Below are 25,890 nucleotides of genomic sequence, written 5' to 3'. Positions count from 1 at the left end.
CTTGGAAGGCAATAGCTTTATTACACCTAGTTCCAAATCACCAGCCCTGGCTTAGAGTTAAACAGAAACTTAAATATGTTGAAAGCAGGAAGTACAAAATCTGAGAGTAGGTTATTTTAAAGTTGGTTACATACGTATTGTCATACGTTGTTAGGTAGATTCATTTTGTGCAGGTTTAGTTGGGGGGTTTCTTGTCATATAGTAGGAAGGTCAAGGGTAAAATCAATCATGTCTTTGATCGAGCTAGTCTGTCTCTGGGTGATAAATCCTTGAAACAAGCTAGTACAACAGGACGTATTTACAGGCTGGGTTACATTTATCTTGTAAGTTGATGTCAACTGAGTTTGACAGTAAAACTGTGAGATGGGCGGGGCCTGCAGATCCCATCCTTAGCAGAATTTCAGCCTGTGAGTTTTAAAGTTTCTGCCTCAGCAAAATGACCTCAGTGGATACATCCAAGTTAATAACTGCATCAATATGAGACACTCTATCTCCTGCTGTGGCAGTTCTTGGAAACTACTCAATCTCATCATATTTATTGAGAGCTTCTCAGCTCATCCAGGTGAACCAAGTCATGCCATTATCTGGGATGAGTTTCCTTCAGTCAGTGAAAGTCTTGGCCAACAACCAACTTCATGTTTTGTCTGAGCAAGTCCCAAGAGGTGTTGCTTCAGCTCAGCAGGTCTGATAATGTTTGACAGTGATACATTGCCCTTTCCACAGCCCAGAGTCCCAGGGTCACAGCACAATAGCCATGTAGATGCCCTCTGGCCATGGACAGGAGCTCAAGCTGTACTTGACAGACAGTGGGCCTTTCACCTGGCCTTGAACATTCTTGGGTCTCTTGGGTCCACGGCCCAGAAACCTTTAGAAATAGAATCTTTTCATTTTCTTCTATGAGCAGAGTAGAGGTCTAGTAATAAACTGCCTGTCATGGTTTATGTCTGTGTCCCCCAGGCCTCATGAGTTTGAGTTGTGCATTTGTTATTCGTTCATTACCTAGTGCTTGGATTGATGGTGTCAGTGCTCCACCCACAAAGGGGTGGAGCCAGGATGTGATGTAATGGCAGGAAGAAAGTGTGTCTTACTCTTTGCTGGTTCCTGTTTGCTATTGGCGGCCGCCATGAAATGCGGCCCAGCCATGCCTGCCTGCCTTAGAGCCAACTGAGTGTGGACTGAAACCTCCAAAAACTGTAAGAAATAAATCTTTCCTTTCCCAACTTTGGGCTTCAGGTATTTTGTCTCAGGGATGAGTAAAAAGTAACTAAGACAGTGCCTGATACTGAAACAGCACTAAAAATGTTCAACAAATGAATACTGAAGTTTGAATCCCATTAAAGGAGAAATTCCCAAGCCCAGGACATCTTGTAGTCCAGCCTTCTCTTTGTCGCCCTGTCACCTCTAGTACTTCCTCTTTCCAGTCCCTTACTGGGCTCTCTGTGAAGGCTAGACTCCATAGTTGGCTCTCTCAATTCTGCTGCTTTTAGCAGGTGTGAAGTTAACCCATCCGTTGACTCTCTGGTCTCATTATTACCACAATGCCCAGCTCTGGGACCTCCCCCAGACCTCACTGGGTCTGTTTTTAAGCCTGTGTTGCCAGATGCTTCCAGTCCACGCGTAAGACACTGACAACTTGATCTGCTACCAATTCTTGTGGCTTGACCTTGTCTTTATACTTCTGCCAGGAAATCTTTATGTTTGAAATTTTTATGGAATTCCAAAAATAACGCTCTTCAAATTTTAAGGTTAATTAATCTATAGCTTTTACTCTCAGAGAATCCCAAAATCGTATGTTGAAATCCTCACTCAAGGTGATGAGGTCCTAGAAATGGAGCCTTCATAGGACTTGTACCCTACAAAAGAGGTCCTACAGAGAGAGGCCCCAGAGAGCAGTCTGGCCCCTTCTACCTCAGGAGGGCACAGGAAGAAGGCACCACCTATGAAGCAGAAAGCAGGCATTCACCAGAGACCAAATCTATCAGCAACTTGATTTTGTATTTCCCAGCCTCCGAAACTGTAAGAAACAAACTTCTGTGGCTTATAACCCACTTCATTTATGATATTTAGTTGCCTAAACAAAGACTTACAAATTTTAACATTAAGGAAGATTATAAAGATATTTTAGTATATATTGCCTCTTGTCTCGCATGCACAATGCCATCTCTAAGTACTGGACCACATGTGGACTGTTCACAGCAACTCTTTTTGTGTGATGGAGAGTTTACTGCTAGCTATGGCAGTGCATTCCACTTTTTGGAGATTCCAATTGTTAGAAATCATAATCCCTGTAATGATCCAATATACATTTTCTCATTAATGTTTACTCATTGAAAACAATTCTGTTCTTTGATACTAAAAATAATTTCCCACTCATATGAAAATACTCTACAATTTTGAAGATATCAAATGAATCTTATCTTTAATGTTAGACTCATTCCTAGTTGTTTTATTTATCTTATGTGAGCCATAAACCTGTTTGCTCAAACTAATCCACTATGCTAAAATATCTCCTAAGACATGACAGCTCAAACAGAAAAAACAAAACAAAACAAGAAACACTTTGAATGTGTTATTACCAGTATGGGGAAAGATAATAATATAACTTCTATCAATGAAACCTAAGTTTTCATAGCTCCTGGAAATAGGTGTCACAAATAGGGGAGGCTGAGCTCAGCTATTTCTAGTCTCTTTCACATAACTTTCTGATGAGCTGGCTCTGTTCTTTTCTACACTTTGACCCTGGTACTTTGCTGCTTTTATTAATATTTTATAGCAGTGACAGGGATCAAACCTAAGGCCTCCAACATGCTAGGCCTCCAGCGTCCTCTATCACTGAGCTAGATCCTTAGCCCTTGTTTTTAGTTTTAATACAGGGACTCTACAATTCATTACTTCCTGTTGATTCCAGGGGGGGCCCTACTTCCCAGCACATCCTCATCTGGACCCTTAATAAGCACACCTTGTTCACCTTCTCTCAGGAGAATAATGATCAGAAAGAGACAGCAATGGGGCGGGGGAGTAAACAAGCCCAAATGTACCCAGTACAAGGAGCATGTCCCTTTGATCATCAGTGTATATCAAGAACTTTGCAAAAAAAAAATCTAACTCCAAATAAATCAAAACAGTGACTACTTCAAATTTCTAAATTTGCAACCTCTAACTTCTCATCTAATTCAGGCTCTAGCTCCCCCTTAACTATGTGGTCCCTGTTTGTCCAGTATGGAGAGGATTCTCACTGATGAAAAACACAAATGCAAACTTAGAGCTTGAAAACTCTGCTTCTCTGTATCTTCAGTTAATACTACAACCTAAAATTATATTTCTATCATGTTGTTCTTGTTCTTGGTTAAGTGTAAGAAATCCACTGGAAACAAATGACAAGTGGCTCTCTAACACTGTGGGTTTTGGGCCAGTATTGTGACCATGTGAAACTAATTCAGTTGAACCTAAAAACTAAGGATACAACAGATTCAAATTGTCACTGAAGAGATTCAACATAGCTGAATAAAGGAGAAATCACGTTAGAGCTTCTCAGAGAATATCAATTAAAAACAGGTAATTGGAAGAAAGGGAGGGATACGAAAAGTAATCTGGGGCCAGGGATTTAGCTCAGCAGTATAAGCGCCCTGCCTGGCGAGCACGAGGTCATGAATTCAATCCCTGGTATGAAAGAAAGAAAGAAAGAAAGAAAGAAAGAAAGAAAGAAAGAAAGAAAGAAAGAAAGAAAGAAAGAAAGAAAGAAAGAAAGAGAAGAGAGAGAAAGAGAAAAAGAAAGAAAGAAAGAGAGAGAGAAAGAAAGAAAAAGAAAGAAAGAAAGAAAATTAATCAGAACTAAGAGACTTGTAGATCAAAAAAAACATAGGATTAGGTCTTTATAAAATGAAAACCCAGCCCACAGGGCTGCGTGTGGTTTTACCACCTGTGGGATCAGAGTAGGAACCACTATTTCCAGGAAATCTCCTTTGCAAAACAAAACACAGAGAGACTGCAAATGTGTGGCAAATTCAAACCACACAGGACAGACCTAGAATAGAAGGTCCCTTATCCTTTTGCTACCCTGCAAACAGAGGGCACGGAAACCTGGCAACAAACTTTGTGGGCACACACACAGGCCAATGACCACTCCCTCCCTAACGCACACCAGTGTTTATTTTATTTGTTTGAGTTTTTGTTTGCTTGTTTTTGGTTTGTTTTCTTTGTCTTTTTCTTTCTTTTTCTTTCTCTGTCACACACCATTACTGCTAACTGGAATCTCCAGCAACAACAAGTTTAGCGAGCAGCCATGGAGTGAGGGTTGCTAGTGAACAAAACAACACCTCCTGCCTCGCCACTTGCACTCAGCTTTGACCTTCAGGAGCAGGAACAAGGAGTGGGAAACACGTACTCCCTCAACTAGCAGCACAAGCATTCTTGGGCCAGAGAGACAGCCCTCCCCCAACCTGTGACCAGCAGTACAGGACAGATTTGCTACCACTAGCACAGAACAAGGAGGGGAGCACGTGAGAGGAGCAGAAGTGTGGAACAGAGGAGGCTGTGCAAGGCCTGGGAGGGGCCAACCATAAGCAGGACTGGGAAAAGCCTTGAGCTGTCTCTGTCTGAGGGCACCACAGCAACCAGGAGAGCAACTCAGGGCCAAAGAGGTCAAGGAGATGTGGGCAGGCCATCTGGAAAGATGCTGGCTAAACACTGGTAACAGCCCCACATTGGAGGCCAAGATCAGCCTCACCTCTAATCTAGCACTAATTCTATGGCAGGATTGGTGGACTCTAATTTGGGCACTATCACAGAACAGTGGACACCAGAGGAATTTTATTTAATTTTCTTTTCTTTGTTTTTGTGCATCATTTTCATTCTACTGTCTGGTTGGATTTTTATTTGTTTTTGCTTTTTCTTTTTTAAAAAATATTTGTTCTAGTCATCTTCTTTCTCTCAGCTATCTCTCTTGATATCACCTTGTGAATGAACATCATCTCTACTCTTTCTGATTTGTTTTCATAATTGTTTGCTTTCTCCTTCATTTTTTCTCGCCTGCCCTCTCATAGTTTGCTAAAGCTTGTGTGAACATCATTTGCTTTCTAGCCTTGCTTCAAGTATATTTCTCTTCATTTATCTCTCTGTTTTGTCCCCTATACTGCTTAAATTTCCCCCACCACAGGGTAAAATCATTCTATGAGGGGAGAGCTCATTGCATACAAGTTCCTGATTTATGCTGTTTTTTTTTTTTTAAATAACTGGAGTCTATGGTTAAAGATATTAAATTAACAGTTAACACGGTTTGTAAGTTTCTAGGCCATTCTTGATGCTGTTATTATTGCTAATTATATAATACTTTAGCCAAGATGTTACATTGTTGTAATCAGTTGTTCTCCCTTCCATAACAACACTGTGACTACCTGGGGTCATAACCATCACCATAGACTAGCACCGAAGGACTGGGTGCTAAGCCCAATAGATAGCAACACCTCATCCTTGATGAACTGGGAATTAGGATCTTGGTATAGACACAAAAACCAAGAACCTCCTACACACAGAAGATACCCATAAAGAATATTCCTTTCCTAGGATGCCTCAGTACTAGTGACAAAGATATCTACTATAAGAAATTTACAGGCTCAATACACAAAAATACAAATTAAAAAAAAAGTACAAAATGACAAGATGCAGAGGCAAAATCCAACCCCAGATCTCCAGCCCGTCCAGGTCAAATCCAAGGGACAATGCAGTAGAAAAAAATGGAGGTCATCCATCTGAAATTTCTTAAATGATAGGAGCAGAAGTCCAAAAACAAATGTATGAGACAACAGAGGAAATCAGATCATAAATAATTTCCCAGAAATAAAAAAGGTCTCTAGGGACATTTAGAGATTCTGGGGGAAAAAAATTTCACAGGTTAAAAAAGTGATGATGGCAATAAAGAAGGACTCACTCAGCAAGTCTAGAGCAGACACAGATTAAAACATAGAACAGCATAGGAAAATAATGGAAACCATGAACACCCAACATAGAAAAGAAATAGAATCCATGAAAAAGATTCAAACAGATATCCAAGAAATTAAAAATTCCATTGAAAGTCTGAAAAACTGAATGAATGAATGAAAGTGAAGACAGAATTTCAGACCTAAAAGACCGGATTGCACCTACTGATCTTGTAAAGTAATCTCTTAAAAACAAAAAGAGAACATGAAAAAAAATCTAACAGTTGCAAGATGATGCAAAGAAGAATAACATATGTTTGATTGGAGTAAATGAAAAAAGCAGGAGTCAGCATGAAAGGCATAAAACATCTATTCTCAGAAGTAATGGAGGAAAACTTCCCAAGTATGGAAAACTAATTTGATTTGAACATAAATGAGGCATACACAACTCCAATTAGCCATGACCAAAATAAATCTACAGCAAGACATAATAATCAAAATTCTAGTAATGTAGCACAAGAACAGAAATAGAGGCAAGCAATTAAACAGACAGGAAAGACAGTACCAAGAGCAGATAAAAATATAACAAAGATAAGACAATTCATGTCAGGTACAACCATTGATGTAAATGATATCAATTCACCAATCAAAATAAACAGTCTGGCAGAATGGATCAAGAAGAAAAACCCAACAATATATTGCATACAAGAAACATATTTAACTTTAAAAGAAATTCATAGAATGAAAGTCAAAGGATGGAAAACAATATCCCATGCAACAAGAACCTTAAAAATAACAGGGGTAGCTATTTTATTTGCAGGCAATGTGAACTTCAAGCTAAGATAAATCAAAAGTGATAAAGAAGTTCACTACATTCTTATTAAGGGAAAACTCTAAGAAGAGATAATAACCACAAATATATATGCACTAAATACAGAAGCATCCAACTATATAAAACAAATAGGAATAGTCATTAAAACTCAAATAAGAACTAACACATTTGTAATGGTGGACTTTACCACTCCACTATCACAAATAGATAGATCAACCAGACAAAAAATCAACAAAAAAATAACAGAACTAAACCAAACCTGTGAATGAATGGACCTGTTAAATGTCTACAAAGGGTTCCACCTCACAACATCAGAATACACCTTCTTCTCATCTGCAAACAGGACGTTATCCAAAACAGAACATATAATAGCCCACAGTACATGTTTAAGTAAATGCAAAGGATTTGAAATTATTCCATGCATATTATCTGGTCATAGTGTAATGAAATTGGAAACCAATGTTAAAAGAAACCACAAAAACCCCATAAATATATGGAAATTAAATAACACCCTATTATACAACAAATAGGTCACAGATAAAATTAAAGAAGAAATTAGGGGCTGGCAATTTAGCTCAATGGCATAAGTGCCTGCCTAGCAAGCACAAGATCATGAGTTAGATCCCTGGTACCAAAAAAAAAAAAAAAAAAAAAAAAAAAAAAACACTAAAAAGAAAAATAAATTAAAATAGTTCCTACTACTAAATTATAATGCTGATACAAAATACTGAAATTTATAGGACACAATGAAAGCAGTCACAAGAGGGAAATTTGTAACAGTGAATCCTCATATCAACAAGACAGAATGAGCCAAAAAACCTAATGCTGAATCTCAAATTTCTAGAAAAGAACACTTCAAGTCCGAACTCACACAAGGGAAGAAATTATACAGATCAGAGCACATATTAATGCAGCTGAGACTAAAACAACAATACAAAGAATCAACGAATTGAAAGGTTGGTTTTTTAAAAGATTAAATAAAATTGATAAACCCTTACCCAACCTTATCAAAAAAGGAAGAAAATTCACATAATTAGGACTGAAAAGGGTGAAATTACAGCATATCCTACAGAAATCCAAAATCATCAAAACATACTTCAAGAACCTTTATTCTAAAACAACAGAAAACACAGATGATATGAACTACCAAAGCTGAATCAAGAAGATATAAATATTCCAAATAACCAAGTGATATCAATGAAATTGAAAGTGTAATTAACTCACAACAAAGAAAAGCCCAGGTCCTGATGGATACACAGATGAGTCCTATGATAAAGTCAGAAAGGAACTAACTTCATTGCTTCTCAAACTTTTGAATGAAATTGAAAAGGAAAGAATACTCCAAAACTCATTCCTGGAAGCAAGTATTACCTGATACCAAAGCCAGGGAAGAATGCAACCAAAAAAGAGAAGTACTGGCCAATCTCCCCAATGAACACCAATGCAAAAATCCTCAAAAAGATACTGGAAAACAGAATCAAAAAGATTATAAACCATGATCAAGTAGGTTTCAACCAGTGATGCAGGGATGGTTCAACATACACAAATCAATAAATGTAATATACTACTTTAATAGAGCCAATGACAAAAACCACATGATGATCTCAACAGATGCAGAAAAAGCATTTGACCAAGTCCAACACCCATTCATGATTAAAAGCCCTAAAGAAAATCAGAATACAAGATCTTTATCTCCATCTGATAAAAGCCACCTATGACAAACCAACAGCCAACATCATACCAAATGTTCAAAAACTAAAAGTTTCACTCTAAAATCAGAAATAAGACAAGGGTAAGTGAAATAAATCAGACACATATGTAAATATCACCTTAGCTCTCTGCAGTGAGAAACTGAAAACGTAAATAAGAATCAAAATGTACAACAGGTATTGTGAAATAGGACGGAACAGCTGAAAAGGAAAGGGGAACTAGGGATGCGGAAGGAAAAAAGAAAAAGAAAAGCATGAGAAAAGAAGGATTAAAATGAAAACAAAGCTTTGTGAATGCTTAGGGGAAGGAGGTTTGAAAGGAGGGAATGGGAATGGTAAAAAAAGACAAATCAAAATACATCATGTACAGGTACAAATTTCCTATAATTAATGCGATCACTATGTATAATTAAAATGTACCAATAAATTTTTAAAAACTGAAATAAATTGTCACTGAACTAATCACTGCCGAGAATTCCCCCAAGTCAGCTCTTAGCATGGGGCCCACAAGAATCCAGACAGCCCCCATCTCTGCAATGCCCTACCTGAATTTCATAGAGATCTCTGTAGGTTTTCTGCCGTATATCCTTCATGTGGACAGAGGCCAGCACTGTAGAGAGAAGGGAGAAGCCGTGCCTGAGTCCTGCTGTAATCTCAACAAGGCAGGTTCAGAAGGGCTGCAGAGCCGGAGCTTGGTACCCCTTATACTGCACACCTCGGAACCACCCTTAATACTCCATCCTCCCCAAGCCCTTGGTGCCTGAGAGGAGGGTCTGGCTGGGTACAGAGGAAGAGTTTTCTCTAGTGCTGCCAGATGAGCAACAAGGAGTAGCTGAGGTCAGAGAAACAGTGTAACCATCAAGCCAGACCCGAGGCTCCTGAGGGAGCCAGCCCAGGGGTAGGGACAGTGGGGTCCCAGTGGAGCTCAGTACTATTAGTACATGCATTGTCACTGGGGTACTCCCTCAGCCCTGACTACTAATGCAGAACTCTGACCTGCCTCTCCCACTGCAGGAAGGGAATGACCACCAAAAAGCTCAGAGAAGATGGCAGTGGAGAAGAAAGCACCTGGCAGGATTTCCAGGATTAAAGAATACCAGCAGGCACATTTCTCTGTCTGTTTTTTTATTTTTTTCCAGTGCCAATGATGGAACCCAGGGTCTCGCACACACACTAGGTAAGCATTCTATCAACAAGCTACATTTCTTGTCCTTTTTGTGGCCACTTGTCTGCATGTTACCTTTATCCATTTTCCTGCAAGTCAATTTGTGTTTCCTCCTTTTAATCTTATTCCATTATTCTTTCACACTGCTGTTTTACTTTTTCCCTGATTATTTATGTTTTTGCAGTCCTGGGAATTGGCCCATGGTTTTATGCATGCTAGGCAAGTGCACTACCACTGAGCTCCACTGAGACCCCACTGCCCCTACCCCTGGGCTGGCTCCCTCAAGAGCCCCGGAGCTGGCTTCATGGTTGCACTGTTTCTCTGACCTCAGCTACTCCTTGTTGCTCATTGGCAGCACTACAGAAAACTTTCCTCTGGGCCCAGCCAGACCCTCCTCTTGGGCACCAGAGCTTGGGGAGGATGGAGAGAACCCTCTGCAAGTTACCGCTCTGAGCCTGACAGCTGGGGCGGCAGCAAGGTGGGTCTAGCTTCCTAATTCATTTCTGGATGTGAGTCCCTATTTTTATATAAAGGCCATGGGCCTTCTCAATGGACACAGCAAAGATAAACCAGCAGTCCCCATTTATACTTTCTGACTAGATGCATGGAGGAAAGAGGCAAAACCAAAACTACCATTTTTCAAGTGGCCTTCTTTCAATTCTAGTCCTTTATCTGCAGTTATGAGCAGTTCCTTGATCTTCCTTCTCTCCAGGGCCTAGGGAGAAATTTAGAAAGTTAAATGGACTGTTTCTGGTCCACGGGATAGCCTCTTCCTGAAAAGAAAAATTCAGGTATTAAAAATACTAGAAAATGCTAGTATATTCTCTACCCAGCTACTTATATAAGCAGGAAGATAAGACAAAATACCATCTCTGCCTCAGTTACTCAGCAAGACCAAGGTAACAAGAGATATTTCCAGCCTTACAGAAAAGCAGTAGAATTGTGGAGAGCTGTCTAAAACAGTGCTTTCCCCCAGGGACTTGAATTGTGGATTTTCTATAGACAGCTTAAGACAAACATTCTTGTCTACACCATCACCCCAAATAACTGTATCCCATGGGCTACGTTCATGGTATGTATTTAGAAACACACACATCATGGCTAGTTCTCCTGCAGCCAATGCTAAAGGCAGGTAAATTGTGGCTTAGTCTATCCATGTCACACTTTTTGCTGCATGAGCCCTTAACATTCCTACACTAACTAGAAACAACTCTAGTGGATTGTAAATCAAAGACAGACAGAAGAGGTTAAGGAGATTATCTAAACCAGGGATAAAATACTGAGACTACAGCCGTGCTTACTTACTAAGAAAAGCTAAAGATGTACACAGTTGGCATTTTTGGACCAAGATATCCTGAAAGTGAAAATATACCTTCACTGACCCTCAGATCCTTTGTTGGCTTATTTCTAATTGACTCTTTTTTGAAAAATAGAGGAATTCAAGAATTCTCTATTCTTGAATCTCTCAGTGTCACTGCACTCAAATGCACACTGGTCCTGTGGAAAGGAAGGGTTTCACCTCTGGTCCCAGCACCAACACAGCTTATTGGCAGGTGGACATTAACATATTCAAATTAGAAGACGTGAGAACAAAGAAGATGGTAGTGTTTCCTCCTGGGACTAAGCTGGACAAACCAAGATGCACGGTTCACAGCTTACACGGAGAGAAAAAGTCTATTTCTAGGGATGAAGAACTCCTTTTATACCCAGTGAACCTTTCTTCTAATTACAGCTAGTCATAATGGACTAAACAATTCCTGAAGACTTATTGGGAAATGTAGGGTGTGGAAGGGCAGACCTCAAGAAGCTGCATCATAGAGAGGAAGGGAAGCTGCCATTTGGCACTGCTGAAAAGCTGATCAGAGATGGGGAAAGAAACTACAGCTCGGGTATCACCCTGGTGAGGGCTTATGCTGAAGCCCAGACTTCCCACTAGGACCTAAAAGATGAACCCCTAGAAACAAAGGTGAATAAAAATTAGGCCTTTTCTTACAGGAATAGAATCTCAGTTTCAAATCATTGAGAAATTAGACCTAAAGCAAAATGAACTATCTAGGAGGTAATGAAAGTCTTCAAGTGATCTGTGTTCTCAAAAATAACTGCCTAACATTGAAAAAATATGATTAGGCTCACCATAAGGTAACAATTTACAGAAACCAAAAGAAGAATCACACAGAAACAGATCCCTGGAGAATCACATATTAGGCTTACTAGACATAGATTCCAAAATAGATATTTTATTAATATGTTAAAGAAATTAAAGAAAAATTTGAAAATGTTGGCAAAGAAACAGAAATAATAAAAAAGAAAAAACTTAGAACAAAAAGTTAAAGTATGTAAAACTAGGAACTTTAATTAGAGATCAGCATCAGATTAGACAAAACTGAAGAAAAAAATAATTAAGGATAGGTTAGAAGAAATGATCAGAAAAGCATAACAGATACATGGAATATGATGGAAACACTTAACATTTGTGTAATTGAAATGATCTGCGGAGAAGAGAGAGAAAGCAAGGCATAGAAATGTGGCTAATCATTGTTCTTTTTAATATTAGGGAATGAACATAAGACATTCCCCCTGAGCTATGATCACCACTCCCTTTTGTGAGACAGGATCTCACTAAGCCACTAAATTCCCCCGGATGGGTTTGAATTTGTAACCTTGCCGTAGCCTCTCAGAATCCTTACGTTACCAGTGTGTGTCACTACCCCTGGCTGAGAATTTTGCAAAACTGATTCAACACTCCAAAACACAAACTAAAGAGTGCAAAAAATTCAGCAAATAAGCAAAAACAACTCCATATCTATGTAATCTTAGTAAAATTTTTGGAAACAAAACAAACTAAGAAAAACAAGTATTAAAAGAATTCAAAAGGAAAAAAATTTTACCTTCAGTGGAACAATAATTTCATTGATGCTTAGTCTCTTAGCAGAAACAGAGGTTGTCAAAAAATACACAAAATAAATGTCAACCAAAGACTCTTCAGAGAGTAAAAGCATCTTAGACATATTTTTCAACAAACAAGAAAGCTTATTATAGAATACCTACAACAAAGAAAACATTAAAGGCAGAAAAAAGTAATAAAAGAGATAAAAGCTCACATAAATGGGGTGGGGGAGCAACAAAAATAATTATCTGAGTAACCTAAATGACAATTATCTTTGCAACAAAAATAATAATAGTGTGTTGGTGGATACATACAAAGATAAATAGAGTTAAAACAAATGGCAACAATAGTACCTAAGGTATGAGAAAAGAAAATACAGTTAAACTGTTTTAAAGTGCTTGCTTTCTCCTGCAATTGGCAAATATATTAATTCAGATGTTAATAATTCAAGAATGAAAAATTTTAGCTGCATGCCAAACACTAACCAAGTAATAAAAATGTGTGGCAAGCTAGTAAAGGATAAAACAACAAAATACCCTCAGTCACAAGGACACAAGATGAAAGAGAAAAAGGACCACAGAACAGGTAGGGCAAATAAAAAGAAAACACTAAGATGGTAGAGGTAAATGTAACTGTAACAGTAAATATACTAAGTGTGTACCTCATTTATAAGGCAAGAGTTCTCATAAACGAAACAAATTCTAAGTATACACTTACGTATGTACTACTTAATATATGTACCTTGAATAGATTGATACAGGAAAGTTGAAAGCAAGATGTAAAACATGTATAATTCAAACATCAAAGCTCTGTTGATATCCACAGAAAAGAAAGTTATCATAACATTATTCTCATACTGAGTTATGAGGGTAGTTTATAGTCCTCTCGCTAGAATAAGAAAAAATGAAACTGAGCCTTATATGTCTTTATATCTCATAGCTCCATGCAAATTACAGATACCCAGAATGTCTGCTCCACAAAGCACTGAAAAAAGGAGGACATAAATACTTAGAGACATTAAAGTCATACTTACCTGTTTTATAAATGCCATGTATTTTATGTCCTGCTGATAGGAACCATATTCATTGTCGATTTGTACAGCGATGATAGGGCCTCCCTTGTGATACTGGAGGCCAGAAAAGAAGAGTCTATGAGGTCACTGGTGGGAAAGGCTGGACTCCGAATTTACTGGCACATGAAAATGACACATTCCTGAGCCCCATCCCATGTGCACTACAGTTCTAGCAATTTAATTCAGCAGTCAGTGGTTAGTTTTGGGAAGTCAAAGACTCTTAGAACCCTGCCTTTGCTAATTAACTCCCATGATTACTTCCCAAATTCAGTGCATCAAGCATGAGGCCTCAGGCTTATACAGTCAATCTCAGTTTAGCACTAGTTCAATGACTGAAGAGTCAATTGTCTTTTTAAAGGATCATCTGACCTCCTGGAGGCTTGAGCTCATCTCCTTTCACTTCTCTGGAACTGTACTCTTTGAGGATTCACTCTGTCTTCTGTATCTTCATCCTTTTGTGTACTGACCCCTTCTCATCCTCCTTTAAAATGACTTCAAACTCTACATTAAAAATAACTTTCCTAGACTACATCTCTTTCTAGTTACCACCCTCTTGTCTCCTTCATCTTAATGGCCAATTGTGGTGATAGAGCTCATCCCTTAGTCTTGATATATTTTCATTTCCTCCATTATCACTGTGGTCTCACTTCTGCACTGACAACCACCTAAACTATTAACATTGACCTTCTCTCTGCTAAATTCAAGCAGGAAATTTTTTTAGACTCTAACTGCTGTCTCAGCACATTTGACACCCAACAAATTATTCTTAGAACCCTCCCTTCCACAGGATGTGTCCTCTGCAGCAGGCTCCCTCCTGGTAGGGCAGCACGTCTGGTTACTTTACTTCATTCTCGTTTATGAGCTCCTCTCACCCCATCCACCTCCTGATACTGATGCTATTCATGGTTCTCTATTAGTCCCCACTTTGTGCTGAGTTATATCCTCTTCTGTCCACTAACTTCTGCCCTTCTCAAAATATAATCACATTTCCCCTTCTTCTTGGTTCCTTTCTGCCAAGGTAAACATGACAGAGGAAAGAAACAGTCTTTAAACCTCTAAATGACAAATATCCTACTGACAAACATTGAAAGAGTTTTTCAAGGCCTGCTTCTCCCCTCTCCTTTCCTATCTTCCAATGAGGAATTCAGAAGACTAAACAACAGAAAAATAAAGGAAAGAGATTCAGAATCCACAGTACCTGAAGTTATCTGAAGCATGAGAGCCTGAATCTGATAAATACAATGCACGGATCTGAAAGAAGGGTACCCAGGAGTAAAAAGGTACCAATTCATGATGCCACCGTGAAATGCTTTCTAGGCATCCCCATCTCTTCAGTCCTGGTCTCATGCCCACTAAGCAGCTATCTGACTATTCATTTAGTTTTGCAGGCAGGAGTTCCAAGACTAAGAAGCACTACTTTAAAAACAGGGTATTTGCTCAAATCCAGCAATGCCCAATAGAATTTTATGCAATGGCAAAATGTTCTATGGTTACACAGTCAACAGGGCAGCAACTAGTCACTCACAGCTGCCAAACACTTGCTAAGTGGTTAGCAACCGAAGAACTAAACTTTTAGTTTTATGATTTTAATGAATTTACAAAGGTGATCAAAATATACTGTGCATATTGAAAAATCTTTTTTAAAAATTACAGTAAAAGAAAACATTGCAAACTTTGCAGCTTCCTGCTACACTGGATCAGCTCAGCAGGTCTTGAGACCACCTACAACAACTGCCCGGCTCTCTCCCTGCCATGCTTGGCAGACTCTGGGGTCCCTGGCCTGCCAGCGCTCTCAGTTCCAGAGGCTGAGCAGCCTGCAGTGAGTGTCCCAGCACCATCCCCCGAACCAAGGGAGTTTGGGATCTTCACTCGGCCCAGCCAAGGAACTTTGTGGCTTCCTGCTGCACTGGACCAGCTCAGCAGGTCTTGAGACTACCTACAACAACTGCCCGGCTCTCTCCTTGCCATGCTTGCCAGACTCTGGGGTCCCTGGCCTGCCAGTGCTCTCAGTTCCAGAGGCTGAGCTGCCTGCAGTGAGTATCCCTACACCATCCCCCAAACCACGGAGTTTGGGATCATTGCTCCCACAAGCCAAGGAACTTCACAGCTTCCTGCCACACTCAACCTGCACCATAGGGCTTGGGCCTGCCTGCTCCACCTGCAGGGTTCCTCTCTCAATCCAGAGAACTAGGTGACCAGAGTCCCAGGAGCTGAGGGCATAGAAGAGGATTTCCAACAGGCCCTGGGGAAGCCTTAGAATAACACTTGAAACATGGAAATACAGGAAAATGACAAAACGAAAGACCAAAATACAATCTCAAACCTCCAGCTCATCCCAAGAAACCCTAGGAGCTGTGTACATGTTGGGAGCCGCGGCCGAGCCCGGTCGCCTTACTTGGCGGACGTGAGGCCTGTAAGAAAGAGCAAAGCCTGAGCTAGATTACCCCTCCCATCGAGTGTGCTAAGATGGCGCTTATCTCCTGCTTCCTGCTTGGTAAAAGATAGTCTGCCTAGCAACAACTGATGTTAGCCAATCAGCCCGCATCGCGCGCTTTGAACTGATTGGCCACTGTAACCCTATAAAAGTGAGTGCCTCTCCCGCCACGAGAGAAGAAGCACGGAAGGAGCCGCGGAGAGCGGACCGGTAGAGGCTTCGGGACAGACTGTAGAGAAGAAGCACGGAAGGAGCCGCGGAGAGCGGACCGGTAGAGGCTTCGGGACAGACTGTAGAGAAGAAGCACGGAAGGAGCCGCGGAGAGCGGACCGGTAGAGGCTTCGGGGCAGACTGTAGAGAAGAAGCACGGAAGGAGCCGCGGAGAGCGGACCGGTAGAGGCTTCGGGACAGACTGTAGAGAAAGAAGCACGGAAGGAGCCGCGGAGAGCGGACCGGTAGAGGCTTCGGGGCAGACTGTATAAGGAGAGAATAAAGAAAAGCCTGACCACCGCCAGATATTGTTGCGTGTTCTTCCTGCCGGCCGGGAGCGACACCGACATGTACACAGAAGAAAATATATGCCATACACCTGAAATACCTGACATAATAGCAACTGAAATAAAAGAAACAACTCTGGGAAGCTTTAAAAGAATTCAAACTAGAAATAATCTCCCAAGTAAAAGAAATGAAAGAAATAGTGAACATATCTAAAGAAGACACGGTTAAAAAATTGGAGGAACTAAACAAACAAGTAGAATCCCTGGATGAACAATATAAGAAACAAACAGAATACATAAAGCAGATGCAAAGAGATACACAGGAAGTCAAAAATTCCATTGAAAGTTATAAAAATCGCCTCAATGAAAGAGAAGATAGAATTTCAGACCTCGAAGACAAGACTGCAGCTAGTGAACAGGCCAGGAAAGATCTTTTAAAAATAACAAGGAATCAAGAAATAACAATTCAACAGCTGCAAGATGATGCAAAGAAAAACAACATACTATTGATAGGGATAAATGAAAAAGAAGGGGACAAAATAAAAGATATCAAGAGGATATTTAGAGAAGTAATAGCTGAAAATGCAAACTGACATCAGGATCAGTGAAGCATATAGAACTCTAAATAGCCATAACCAAAATAAAGCTACACCCAGACATATAATAATCACCATCCCAGAAATCCAATATAAGAATAGAATATTAAAAAGCTGTCAGAGAGAAAAGACAGATCACCCATAAAGGAAAATCTATCAGAATCACAGTAGATTTCTCAGCACAAACAATAAAGTCAAGAAAAGCATTGCGTGAGGTATTTCAGACCCTAAATGAAAATGTTTTCCAACGTAGACTGATGTACCCTGCAAAACTGTCCTTCAAAATCGATGGAGAAATAAAGACACTTTCATGACAAAGAACAGCTGAAGAACTTCATGATCACCAAGCCCACCCTGCAAAGAATACTGAAAGACAGATTAGATACACAAGAAAAAACCACTAAGCAAAGCAGACAATTAAACAGAATGGAAAGATAAAGATGCAACAGCAGAAAGATAACATATCAACAAGAAACCAACATATAACAGTTATAACCATTAATGTAAATCATCTCAATGCACCAGTTAAAAAAAACAGGCTGGCAGAATGGATCAAGAAACAACATCCAACCATATGCTGTCTACAAAAAAACCATCTAACCCAAAAGGATACTCACAGACTGAAAGTCAAAGGATGGAAAACAATACTACATGCAACAGGAACCCCCCAAAAAGTGGGGATAGCTATTCTTTTTGCACACAATGTGAACTTTAAAGCAATAATGATCATAAGAGATAAAGAAGATCATTACATACTGGTTAAGGGAAAACTTCAAGAGGAAAAGATAACAATCTTAAATATATATGTACCAAATTTCAGAGCACCCAGTTATATGAAGCAAGTATTAACAAAAATGAAAAACCATATTAGCAGTAACACAACTATAACAGGAAACCTTAACACACCACCGACACCAAGGGACAGATCGACCAGACAGAAAAATCAGCAAAGAAATAATAGAACTGAATTGCACTGTGAACAAACAGACTTGATGGACATATATAGAGTGTTCCATCCAACAAAATCAGAATACACATTCTTCTCAGCAATACATGGGACATTATCTAAAATAGATCATATATTAGCCCACAGAACATACTTAAATAAATGCAAAAGAGTTGAAATCATCCCATGCATGTTATCAGATTATAGCGCCATGAAATTAGAAATTAATGAAAAAAGATACTGCAAAAATCCCACAAACATATGGAAATTGAATAACACACTCAAGCAATCAGTGGGTCACAGGGAAAATTAAAGAAGAAATTAAACAATACCTACAAGCAAATGAAAATGCAAATATAATTTACTGGAGTCTGTGGGATGCAATGAAAGTGGTCCTCAGAGGAAAATTTATTGCAATGAGTTCTCATGTCAGGAAAACAGAGCAAATACAAATGAATAACCTGATGCTACACCTCAAACATCTAGAAAAAGAAGATCAAGTCAAGCCCAAAGCCAAAAGAAGGGAGGAAATTATAAAAATCAGAGCAGAAATTAATTCGAGACTAAGAAAACAATCCAAAGAATCAATGAATCAAAGAGTTGTTTCTTTGAAAGAATAAATAAAATTGATAAGCCCCTAGCCAACCTTATTTTTAAAAAGGGAAGAAAAAGCTCAAATTCATGCAATAAAGAATGAAAAAGGTGAAATCACTACAGATTCTGTAGAAATACAGATGATCATCAACACCTATTTTGAAAACACCTCTACTCTCATAGGTTTGATAACACAGAAGAAATAGACAGGTTCCTAGAAACATGTGAAGTACCAAAGCTAGGTCAAGAAGGTGTAAAACTGCTGAATAACCTAATTTCTATTAATCAAATTGAAAATGTAATTAAGGGGGCTGAAGATTTAGCTCAGCGGCATAAGTACCTGCCTTGCAAACAGGCAGTCGTGAGTTCGATCTCTGGTACCGATAAAAAGGAAAAAGACCAAAAAAAAAAAAAAAAAAAGAAAATGTAATTAAGTTCTTACCTACAAAGAAGAGCCCAGGCCCAGATGGATTCACTGCAGAATTCTACAAGAAGTACAAAGAAGACTTAATGCCGACACTCCTCAAACTCGTCAATGAAATTGAAAAGGAAGCGATCCTTCTTAAGTCATTCCTGGAAGCAAATATTACTCTAGTACTGAAACCGAGAAAGACCCAACTAAAAAAGAGAACTACAGACCAATCTCCCTCATGAACACAGATGCAAAAACCCTCAATAAAATATTGGCAAATAGAATACAGCAAATCATCAAGAAGATTATACACCATGACCAAGTGGGATTCATCCCAGGCATGCAGGGATGGTTCAACATACGTAAATCAATAAATGTAATCTACCATATCAATAAAGCCAAAAGTAAGAATCACATGATCATCTCTATAGATGCAGAAAAAGCTTTTGATAAGGTCCAACATACATTTATGATAAGAACCTTACAGAACGTTGGAATAGATGGTCTTTACCTCAATATAATAAAGATCATCTATGACAAACCAACAGCCAGTATCATACTAAATGGCCAAAAACTGAAGGCCTTTACCTTAAAATCAGGCACAAGACAAGGATGTCCCTTATCACCACTCCTATTTCATATAGTACTGGAAATACTAGCCAAAGGAATTAGGCAAGAGAGATAAATAAAAGGGGTAAAGATAGGAAAAGAAGAAGTTAAGTTATCATTATTTGTGGATGACATGGTACTCTACATAGAAGATCCCCAAATCTCCATTGAAAGACTCTTAGATATAATAAATAAATTCAGCAATGTAGCTGGATACAAAATCAATACACAAAAATCAATAGCATTTCTATACACTAACAACAAAATCACAGAGAGAGAAATAAGAGAAGCCACACCCTTCACACTAGCAACTAAAAAAATGAAATTTTTAGGAATTATTCTCATGAAAGAAGTGAAAGATCTATATAGAGAACATTACATTATGCTGGAAAATGAAATTGAAGAGGATCTCAGAAAATGGAAAGACATCCCTTGCTCATGGATAGGAAGAATAGATATTGTGAAAATAGCTGTTCTCCCAAAACAGTTATACAGGTTCATTACAATCCCAATAAAAATATCATCAACATACCTCATAGATCTAGAAAAATCACTCCTAAAATTCACCTGGAACCAGAAGAGACCTAGAATAGCAAAGACAGTTCTAAGCAGCAAAGGTAAGGCAGGAGGCATCACAATCCCTGACTTGAAGTTATACTACAAAGAAACTGTAGTAAAATCAACATGGTACTGGAATTAAAACAGAATTGAAGATCAATGGAATAGATTAGAAGATACAACTACAACTACAAACACACTCAAACCACCTCATCTTTGATAAAAGGGCCAAACATGTTCCCTGGAAGAACGACAGTCTCTTTAATAAATGGTGCCGGAAAAACTGGCTCTCCATATGCTGAAAACTAAAACTAGACCCATGCTTATCACCATGTACTAAATTAAAATCTAAATGGATCAAGGATCTGAATATTAAAACAGAAACACTAAATTTATTGGAAGACAAATTGGGTAAAAATCTTGAAGACATAAGTGTAGGTAGAGAATTCATGAACAGGAATCAAATCGCACAGGAAATACTTTCCAGAATCAATAACTGGGATCACCTCTTATTAAAAAGTTTCTGCATGTCAAAAGAAATCTCTAGCATAGTGAAAAGAAAACCCATAATGAAAAGAAAACTGGGAAAAACTCTTAGTGAACTGTCCCTCAGACAAAGGACTTCTGTCTAAAACATAAAGAATTTTAAAAAATCAGACCCCAAAATTCAAAGATCCAATCCAAAAATGGGCATTTGAGATGAATATACAATTCTCAGATGAAGAAATACAAATGGCAAGTAAATACATGAAAAAATGTTCATCATCATTACTCATTAGACAAATGCAAATTAAAACCACACTGAGATTCCATCTCACTCCTGAAAGAATGGCCAGGATCAAGAAAACAAACAACAACAAATGCTGGAGAGGCTGTGGGGAAAAAGGAACTCTCCTGCACTGTTGGTGGGAGTGTAAACTGGTGCAGCCATTGTGGAGGTCAGTCTAGAAATTTCTCAAAAAGCTAGGATTGGAAGTCCCATTTGTTCCAGCTATTCCACTTTTAGGTATATTCCCAGAAGAACTGAAAACATACCACAGTGATATATGTGCACCCATGTTTATAGCAACACAATTTGTAATAGCCAGATGTTGGAAACAACCTAAGTGTCCATCAACTAAGGAATGGATAAAAAAGTTGTGGTATTTTTATGCAATGGAGTACTACTCAGCTATAAAGAATGATCACCTTGAGATATTTATAAATAAGTGGGGGCAGCTTGAAACCATAGTCATAAGCGAAATAAATCAAATTCACATATATAAATACCGAATAGTTTCCCAAGTATAAGAAATGGTAAGAATACATAAAAGTATGTGGTAATCACGATTCCCCATTATACTGTTTGAAGCCTTATAATGTTTTCATTCATTAATTGGAATGGTTTTATTCTGGGGTGTTTGATTTTATTGTCTGTGATGGTATGAACAGTTATTTTGAAGAAAACAAGACATTATTATAGCTAGTGCTGATTTCACATCATCTTGTTTTGAAGTCCCATCAAGCTTTTGTTCTTGTGTCTCCATTGGTTTTATCATGTTGCATCTTATTGAATTTTATTATATGTGATAGTATAAACAAAATTTTTATAGTCAAGGAGATAATATAGTAACTGTTGTTCATTTTTTGTTAGTTGGTTCTAAATACCCTGTAATACTTTTACCCTCTTGAATGGTTTTACACTGTGTTGTTATGTTTGATAGTATACGAAGGCATACTCAAATATTTCAAGAAAAGAGACACTATGGTAACTACTGTTATGTCGAGTTATCCTGTGGTGAAACACTATGTTGCTTAAATTGTTCTGTTCTGACCTGTGTTATTATTTCCTCTTTCATCTTAATCTCCCCCCTTTATATATATATTTTTTTAATAAAAATAAATAATTCTTTTTAAAAAGAACACATTGCTACACAGGCCACTATCCATACTCTCCCATCGGTAACTAGCATAGGCAGGGAGAAGTGGCCAACCTAGTCCCTGTGTGCAAACCAGCTGCCATCAGTAGCCAGTGCAAACCAAAGAACCAGCCATCTGTGCCATCAGGAAGCCGTGAGTGTCTGGAGAAGCCTGCCCCGCACCTCACTGCCTCCAGGGGAACCTGGGTTAGGAGAAACCCAGATGCCTAACCCATCCCCCTGCACTGTGGATGGATAGCCGTGTCAGTGAAGAAATAGGAGTCAACACAAATGACATAAAGAGACTATTTGCAGAGCTCAGAGCAGAGAACTTCCCAAGCATGGGAAAAGGAGCTGACATACAGATAAGTGAGACATACACAACTCCAACTAGCCATAACCAAAGTAAATCTACACCCAGATGTATAATATCAAGATCCCAGAAACTCAGTACAAGAACAAAATATTAAAGGCTATTAAAGAAACCGATCACCTATAAAAGAAAACTCATCAGAATCACGACAGCCTTCTCGACACAAATCATCAAGTCAAGAAGAGGTTGAAGTAAAGTATTTCAGGTCCTGAAAGAAAATAACTTCCAATCCAGACTGATGTACCCTGCAAAACTGTCTTTCAAAATTAATGGAGAAACAAGATATTTTCATGACAAAGAAGTGAAGGATTTCATAGCCATCAAACCAACCCTATAAAGAGTACTGAAAGACAATCTAGAGAGAGATAAAAATGACCCAGTTCCAGAAACAGCAGCAGAGTGAGATCACCAAGCAGGGAAGACAACTGAGTGGAGGAGAAAAATAGGGAGCCAACTGCAGGAAAAAATCGTGGTAGAGATGAGGCAGTGCATGTTAGCTGTAATCATTAATGTAAATGGCCTTGATTTACCAATAGAAAGAAACACATGCAGAGTATATCAAGAAATAAGATCCATCAATATGTAGTATATAAGAAACACATTAATAACCCAAGAGGAAATTCATGGATTGAAAGTCAAAGGAGAAAAAACAATGCTCCATTGTGACCGAGAACCAGAAGAAAGCAGAGGTAACTTACCCATCAACCACATAATGGATAAAAAAAAAGGTATGGCATTTTTATACAATGGAAAGTTACTCAGCTTAAAGGATGATCACCAGGCTCTTGCAGGTAAATAGATGCAACTTGCAATCATGCTTTTGGGCAACATGGTTCAGAGTCACATAGGTGAACATCATATGGTCTCCCAAGTACAAAAACTGAAGGAGTTAGTGGGACCCAAAATGTACACTAGATATTGTGAAAGTGAAAGGGGAAGAAACATCTAAAAAGGGAAAGTGGTAGCCATTGTCAATTCCATATTATTTTGCTTTAAGATCCTGTATCATTTTCATTGCTTTGTTTTTATTGGTTTTATTCGGTTTTACTTGATTTAATTTTATTATATCTGATGGCATGGGCTGCTATTTCAAAGATAACAAGATACATTATGGTAGCCATTATTGATTACTTTGTTTATTATCTTGTTGTTTATCTTGTTTATTATTGATTATCTTGTTTTGAAATTCTCTACCACTTTCACTGTTTTGTTTTCATAGGTTTTATTCTGTTCAGTTTTGTTTGATTTTCCTAGGTCTGATGATATGGACAGCTATTTTGAAGATAACAAGAGGCATTATGGCAGCCATTGTTGATTTTCTATTATGTTGAAGTCCTGAATCATTTTCACTGTTTTGTTCTGATTGGCTTTTTTCTGTTTTATTTTGTTTGGTTTTATTCTTAAAGATAAAAAATCGAAAGAAAGAACACATTGCCATTAATCCCCCTCAAAATACTCCCCTCACTTTGAATACACTTATCTCATCATTTCCACCACTTTCTGAAGCCGTTCTAGAAGTCTTATCTTATGAGTGTCTTTACCAGCAGTGTGATCAAAATTTAGTGAATACTGCTGCCAAGTGCCATTGGGCAGAAAGACAGGCTTATTGCAGTGTGTCCTCAACCCACCTAATTCACTGGATCTGACACTGTGCCACTTCTGGCTCTCCCCGCAAAGTCAAAACGACCATGAAAAGTAAATGTTTTGAATCAGTTAAGGACACTGACACAGTCATAACAGCACAACTGAAAGCATTCACAAAGATGGACTTCTAGAACTGCTTTAAAAAGTGGAAAGGACAGTGACATAACTGTGTCCAAAGCAAAAGGAAGTATTCTGAGGGGAATTAATAGTAATAGGTCTTTTAATGAAGTAAATAGTTTTCATTTGAACATTCACCATAATTTTCTATCACAACTCATAAATATAAATTTCTGCATGTGGCTATGGCTGTCTTATCCGTCAGTATAACTAGGTTTCTACAAAGGAGCATCTCTTATACCCTAAATGGCATACTGATTGATGTTGTCTAATCACTTGGGAGACTTAATGGCTTCCCTTAACCTAACCCTGGATATTCATGGTGTTGAGAGTCAAATCTGTTTCTATGGTAGATAGCTAAGTTAGTTATAAATATTCCAGGCAGTTAGGGCTGGGCCTTAGGTCAGGAGACAATTGTGGTCAGAAGCAAATTTAGTGATGGCCAGGCTTCCAGAAAAAGAGGAACAACTACACCCACATACTTTTCCTAGGGATGAACATCATCAGTCATCTAGGGTGGGGAACCAAAACCTCCTAGCCTGTTTCTGCCGGGAAAACCCTGGTTCTGTCCATGTACACTTGCCACATGACTTGCTTTTCCATTTGGTCCCCATTCAACCAATATTATCTAAATGACTATACTTGCAGTCTTATTAGTTGACTTTAGTTTTGTCCAGCCATAAGCCCACCTCAACTTGTGGCTTCAGTCAATGAAACACTGTTGAGAAGTGGGGTTTCTGGACAACCTGTTTTCCAGGCTCCCTTGGATCCTTCTTAGACAGAAGCTTTCTTTATCTCAATAAATTTTTGCTACTCTTAACCTCTCTTGTTCCTAGAATGTATTCTTCAATTTTAGAGAACATGAACTTGGTGGTTTTGACATCTAGCAGGTTGGGAGTTAGAATATTTCCCTTACATTACTTGGAGGTCCATATGTCATCCCTATAGCATGTGTCTGATGCCATTCCTAGTATATTCATGTTACATAAAGCATTCTCTTGGCCTTTACCAGCCTTGTCATTGCCTCCATTCAATCTGTAATAATTTCTCATTCGAATAGCTTACTATGAGAGTAAAACAAACTAGGCGAATGTTAATTGCCTAGTGCAAAGCTTGATACCTAATAGATAGTCGACACTTTATATTCCTCTCTGTTCATTTCTCTCTAGGACAGATGCTCTTCAACTTACCACAGGGCAATATCTAAAAAAAGCCCATCATCAGCTGAATACACTGTTAAGTATGAACTGCATTCAACACAGCTAACCGTGAGAACATCACAGCCTAGCACACAGAACACTGCTATTTCCCCTTGTGCTCTTTCAGCTGAAGGCAGTATGGGACTGCTGAAGCTGCCTAGCATCCAGAGACAGCACTGCACACATGTCATTAGCTTGAGAAAAGAGTAAATATCAAAATTAACCATGGTTTCCACTGAAGGCATATAGCCAGTGCAACCGTGTAAGTTCAAAAAACCTGAAGTTGAGTTATCACAAGTTGAATACCATCCGGACAGTTCTTTTCATGCTTTGTAGGCATTTTTTTTTAATTTAAAAGGAAAAAGAGGAAAAAAAAGCAGAACAAAACAAAACAGTGTAAGGGTACAAGTAATTCAGAGCTACAAAACAACAA

The 25,890-nt window shown here is 38.6% G+C and overlaps 1 protein-coding gene across 4 annotated transcripts in view; it reads right to left on the bottom strand.

The window, feature by feature from the left end:
- The window catches only part of LOC100734361 (beta-galactosidase-1-like protein 2), a 66,486-nt gene that overhangs the window by 19,081 nt on the left and 21,515 nt on the right, over window positions 1-25,890 (bottom strand). For 3 of the 4 annotated variants that reach the window (XM_013155384.3, XM_063256119.1, XM_023566158.2), the window contains exons 7-9: window positions 13,542-13,634; window positions 10,255-10,336; window positions 9,002-9,066 (exon numbers count right to left, since the gene is read on the bottom strand). The exons of the other annotated variant lie outside the window; for it this stretch is intronic. In XM_013155384.3, coding sequence (XP_013010838.1) covers window positions 9,002-9,066; window positions 10,255-10,336; window positions 13,542-13,634 — 240 coding nt within the window. The remainder of the gene's footprint in view (window positions 1-9,001; window positions 9,067-10,254; window positions 10,337-13,541; window positions 13,635-25,890) is intronic. 4 annotated transcript variants of the gene reach the window in all.

This window comes from Cavia porcellus, unplaced genomic scaffold, assembly GCF_034190915.1.
Source record: "Cavia porcellus strain 051 isolate PalLab524CR breed Dunkin Hartley unplaced genomic scaffold, mCavPor4.1 scaffold_9, whole genome shotgun sequence".
NCBI lineage: Eukaryota > Metazoa > Chordata > Mammalia > Rodentia > Caviidae > Cavia > Cavia porcellus.
This window is presented reverse-complemented; position numbering and strand designations above follow the sequence as displayed.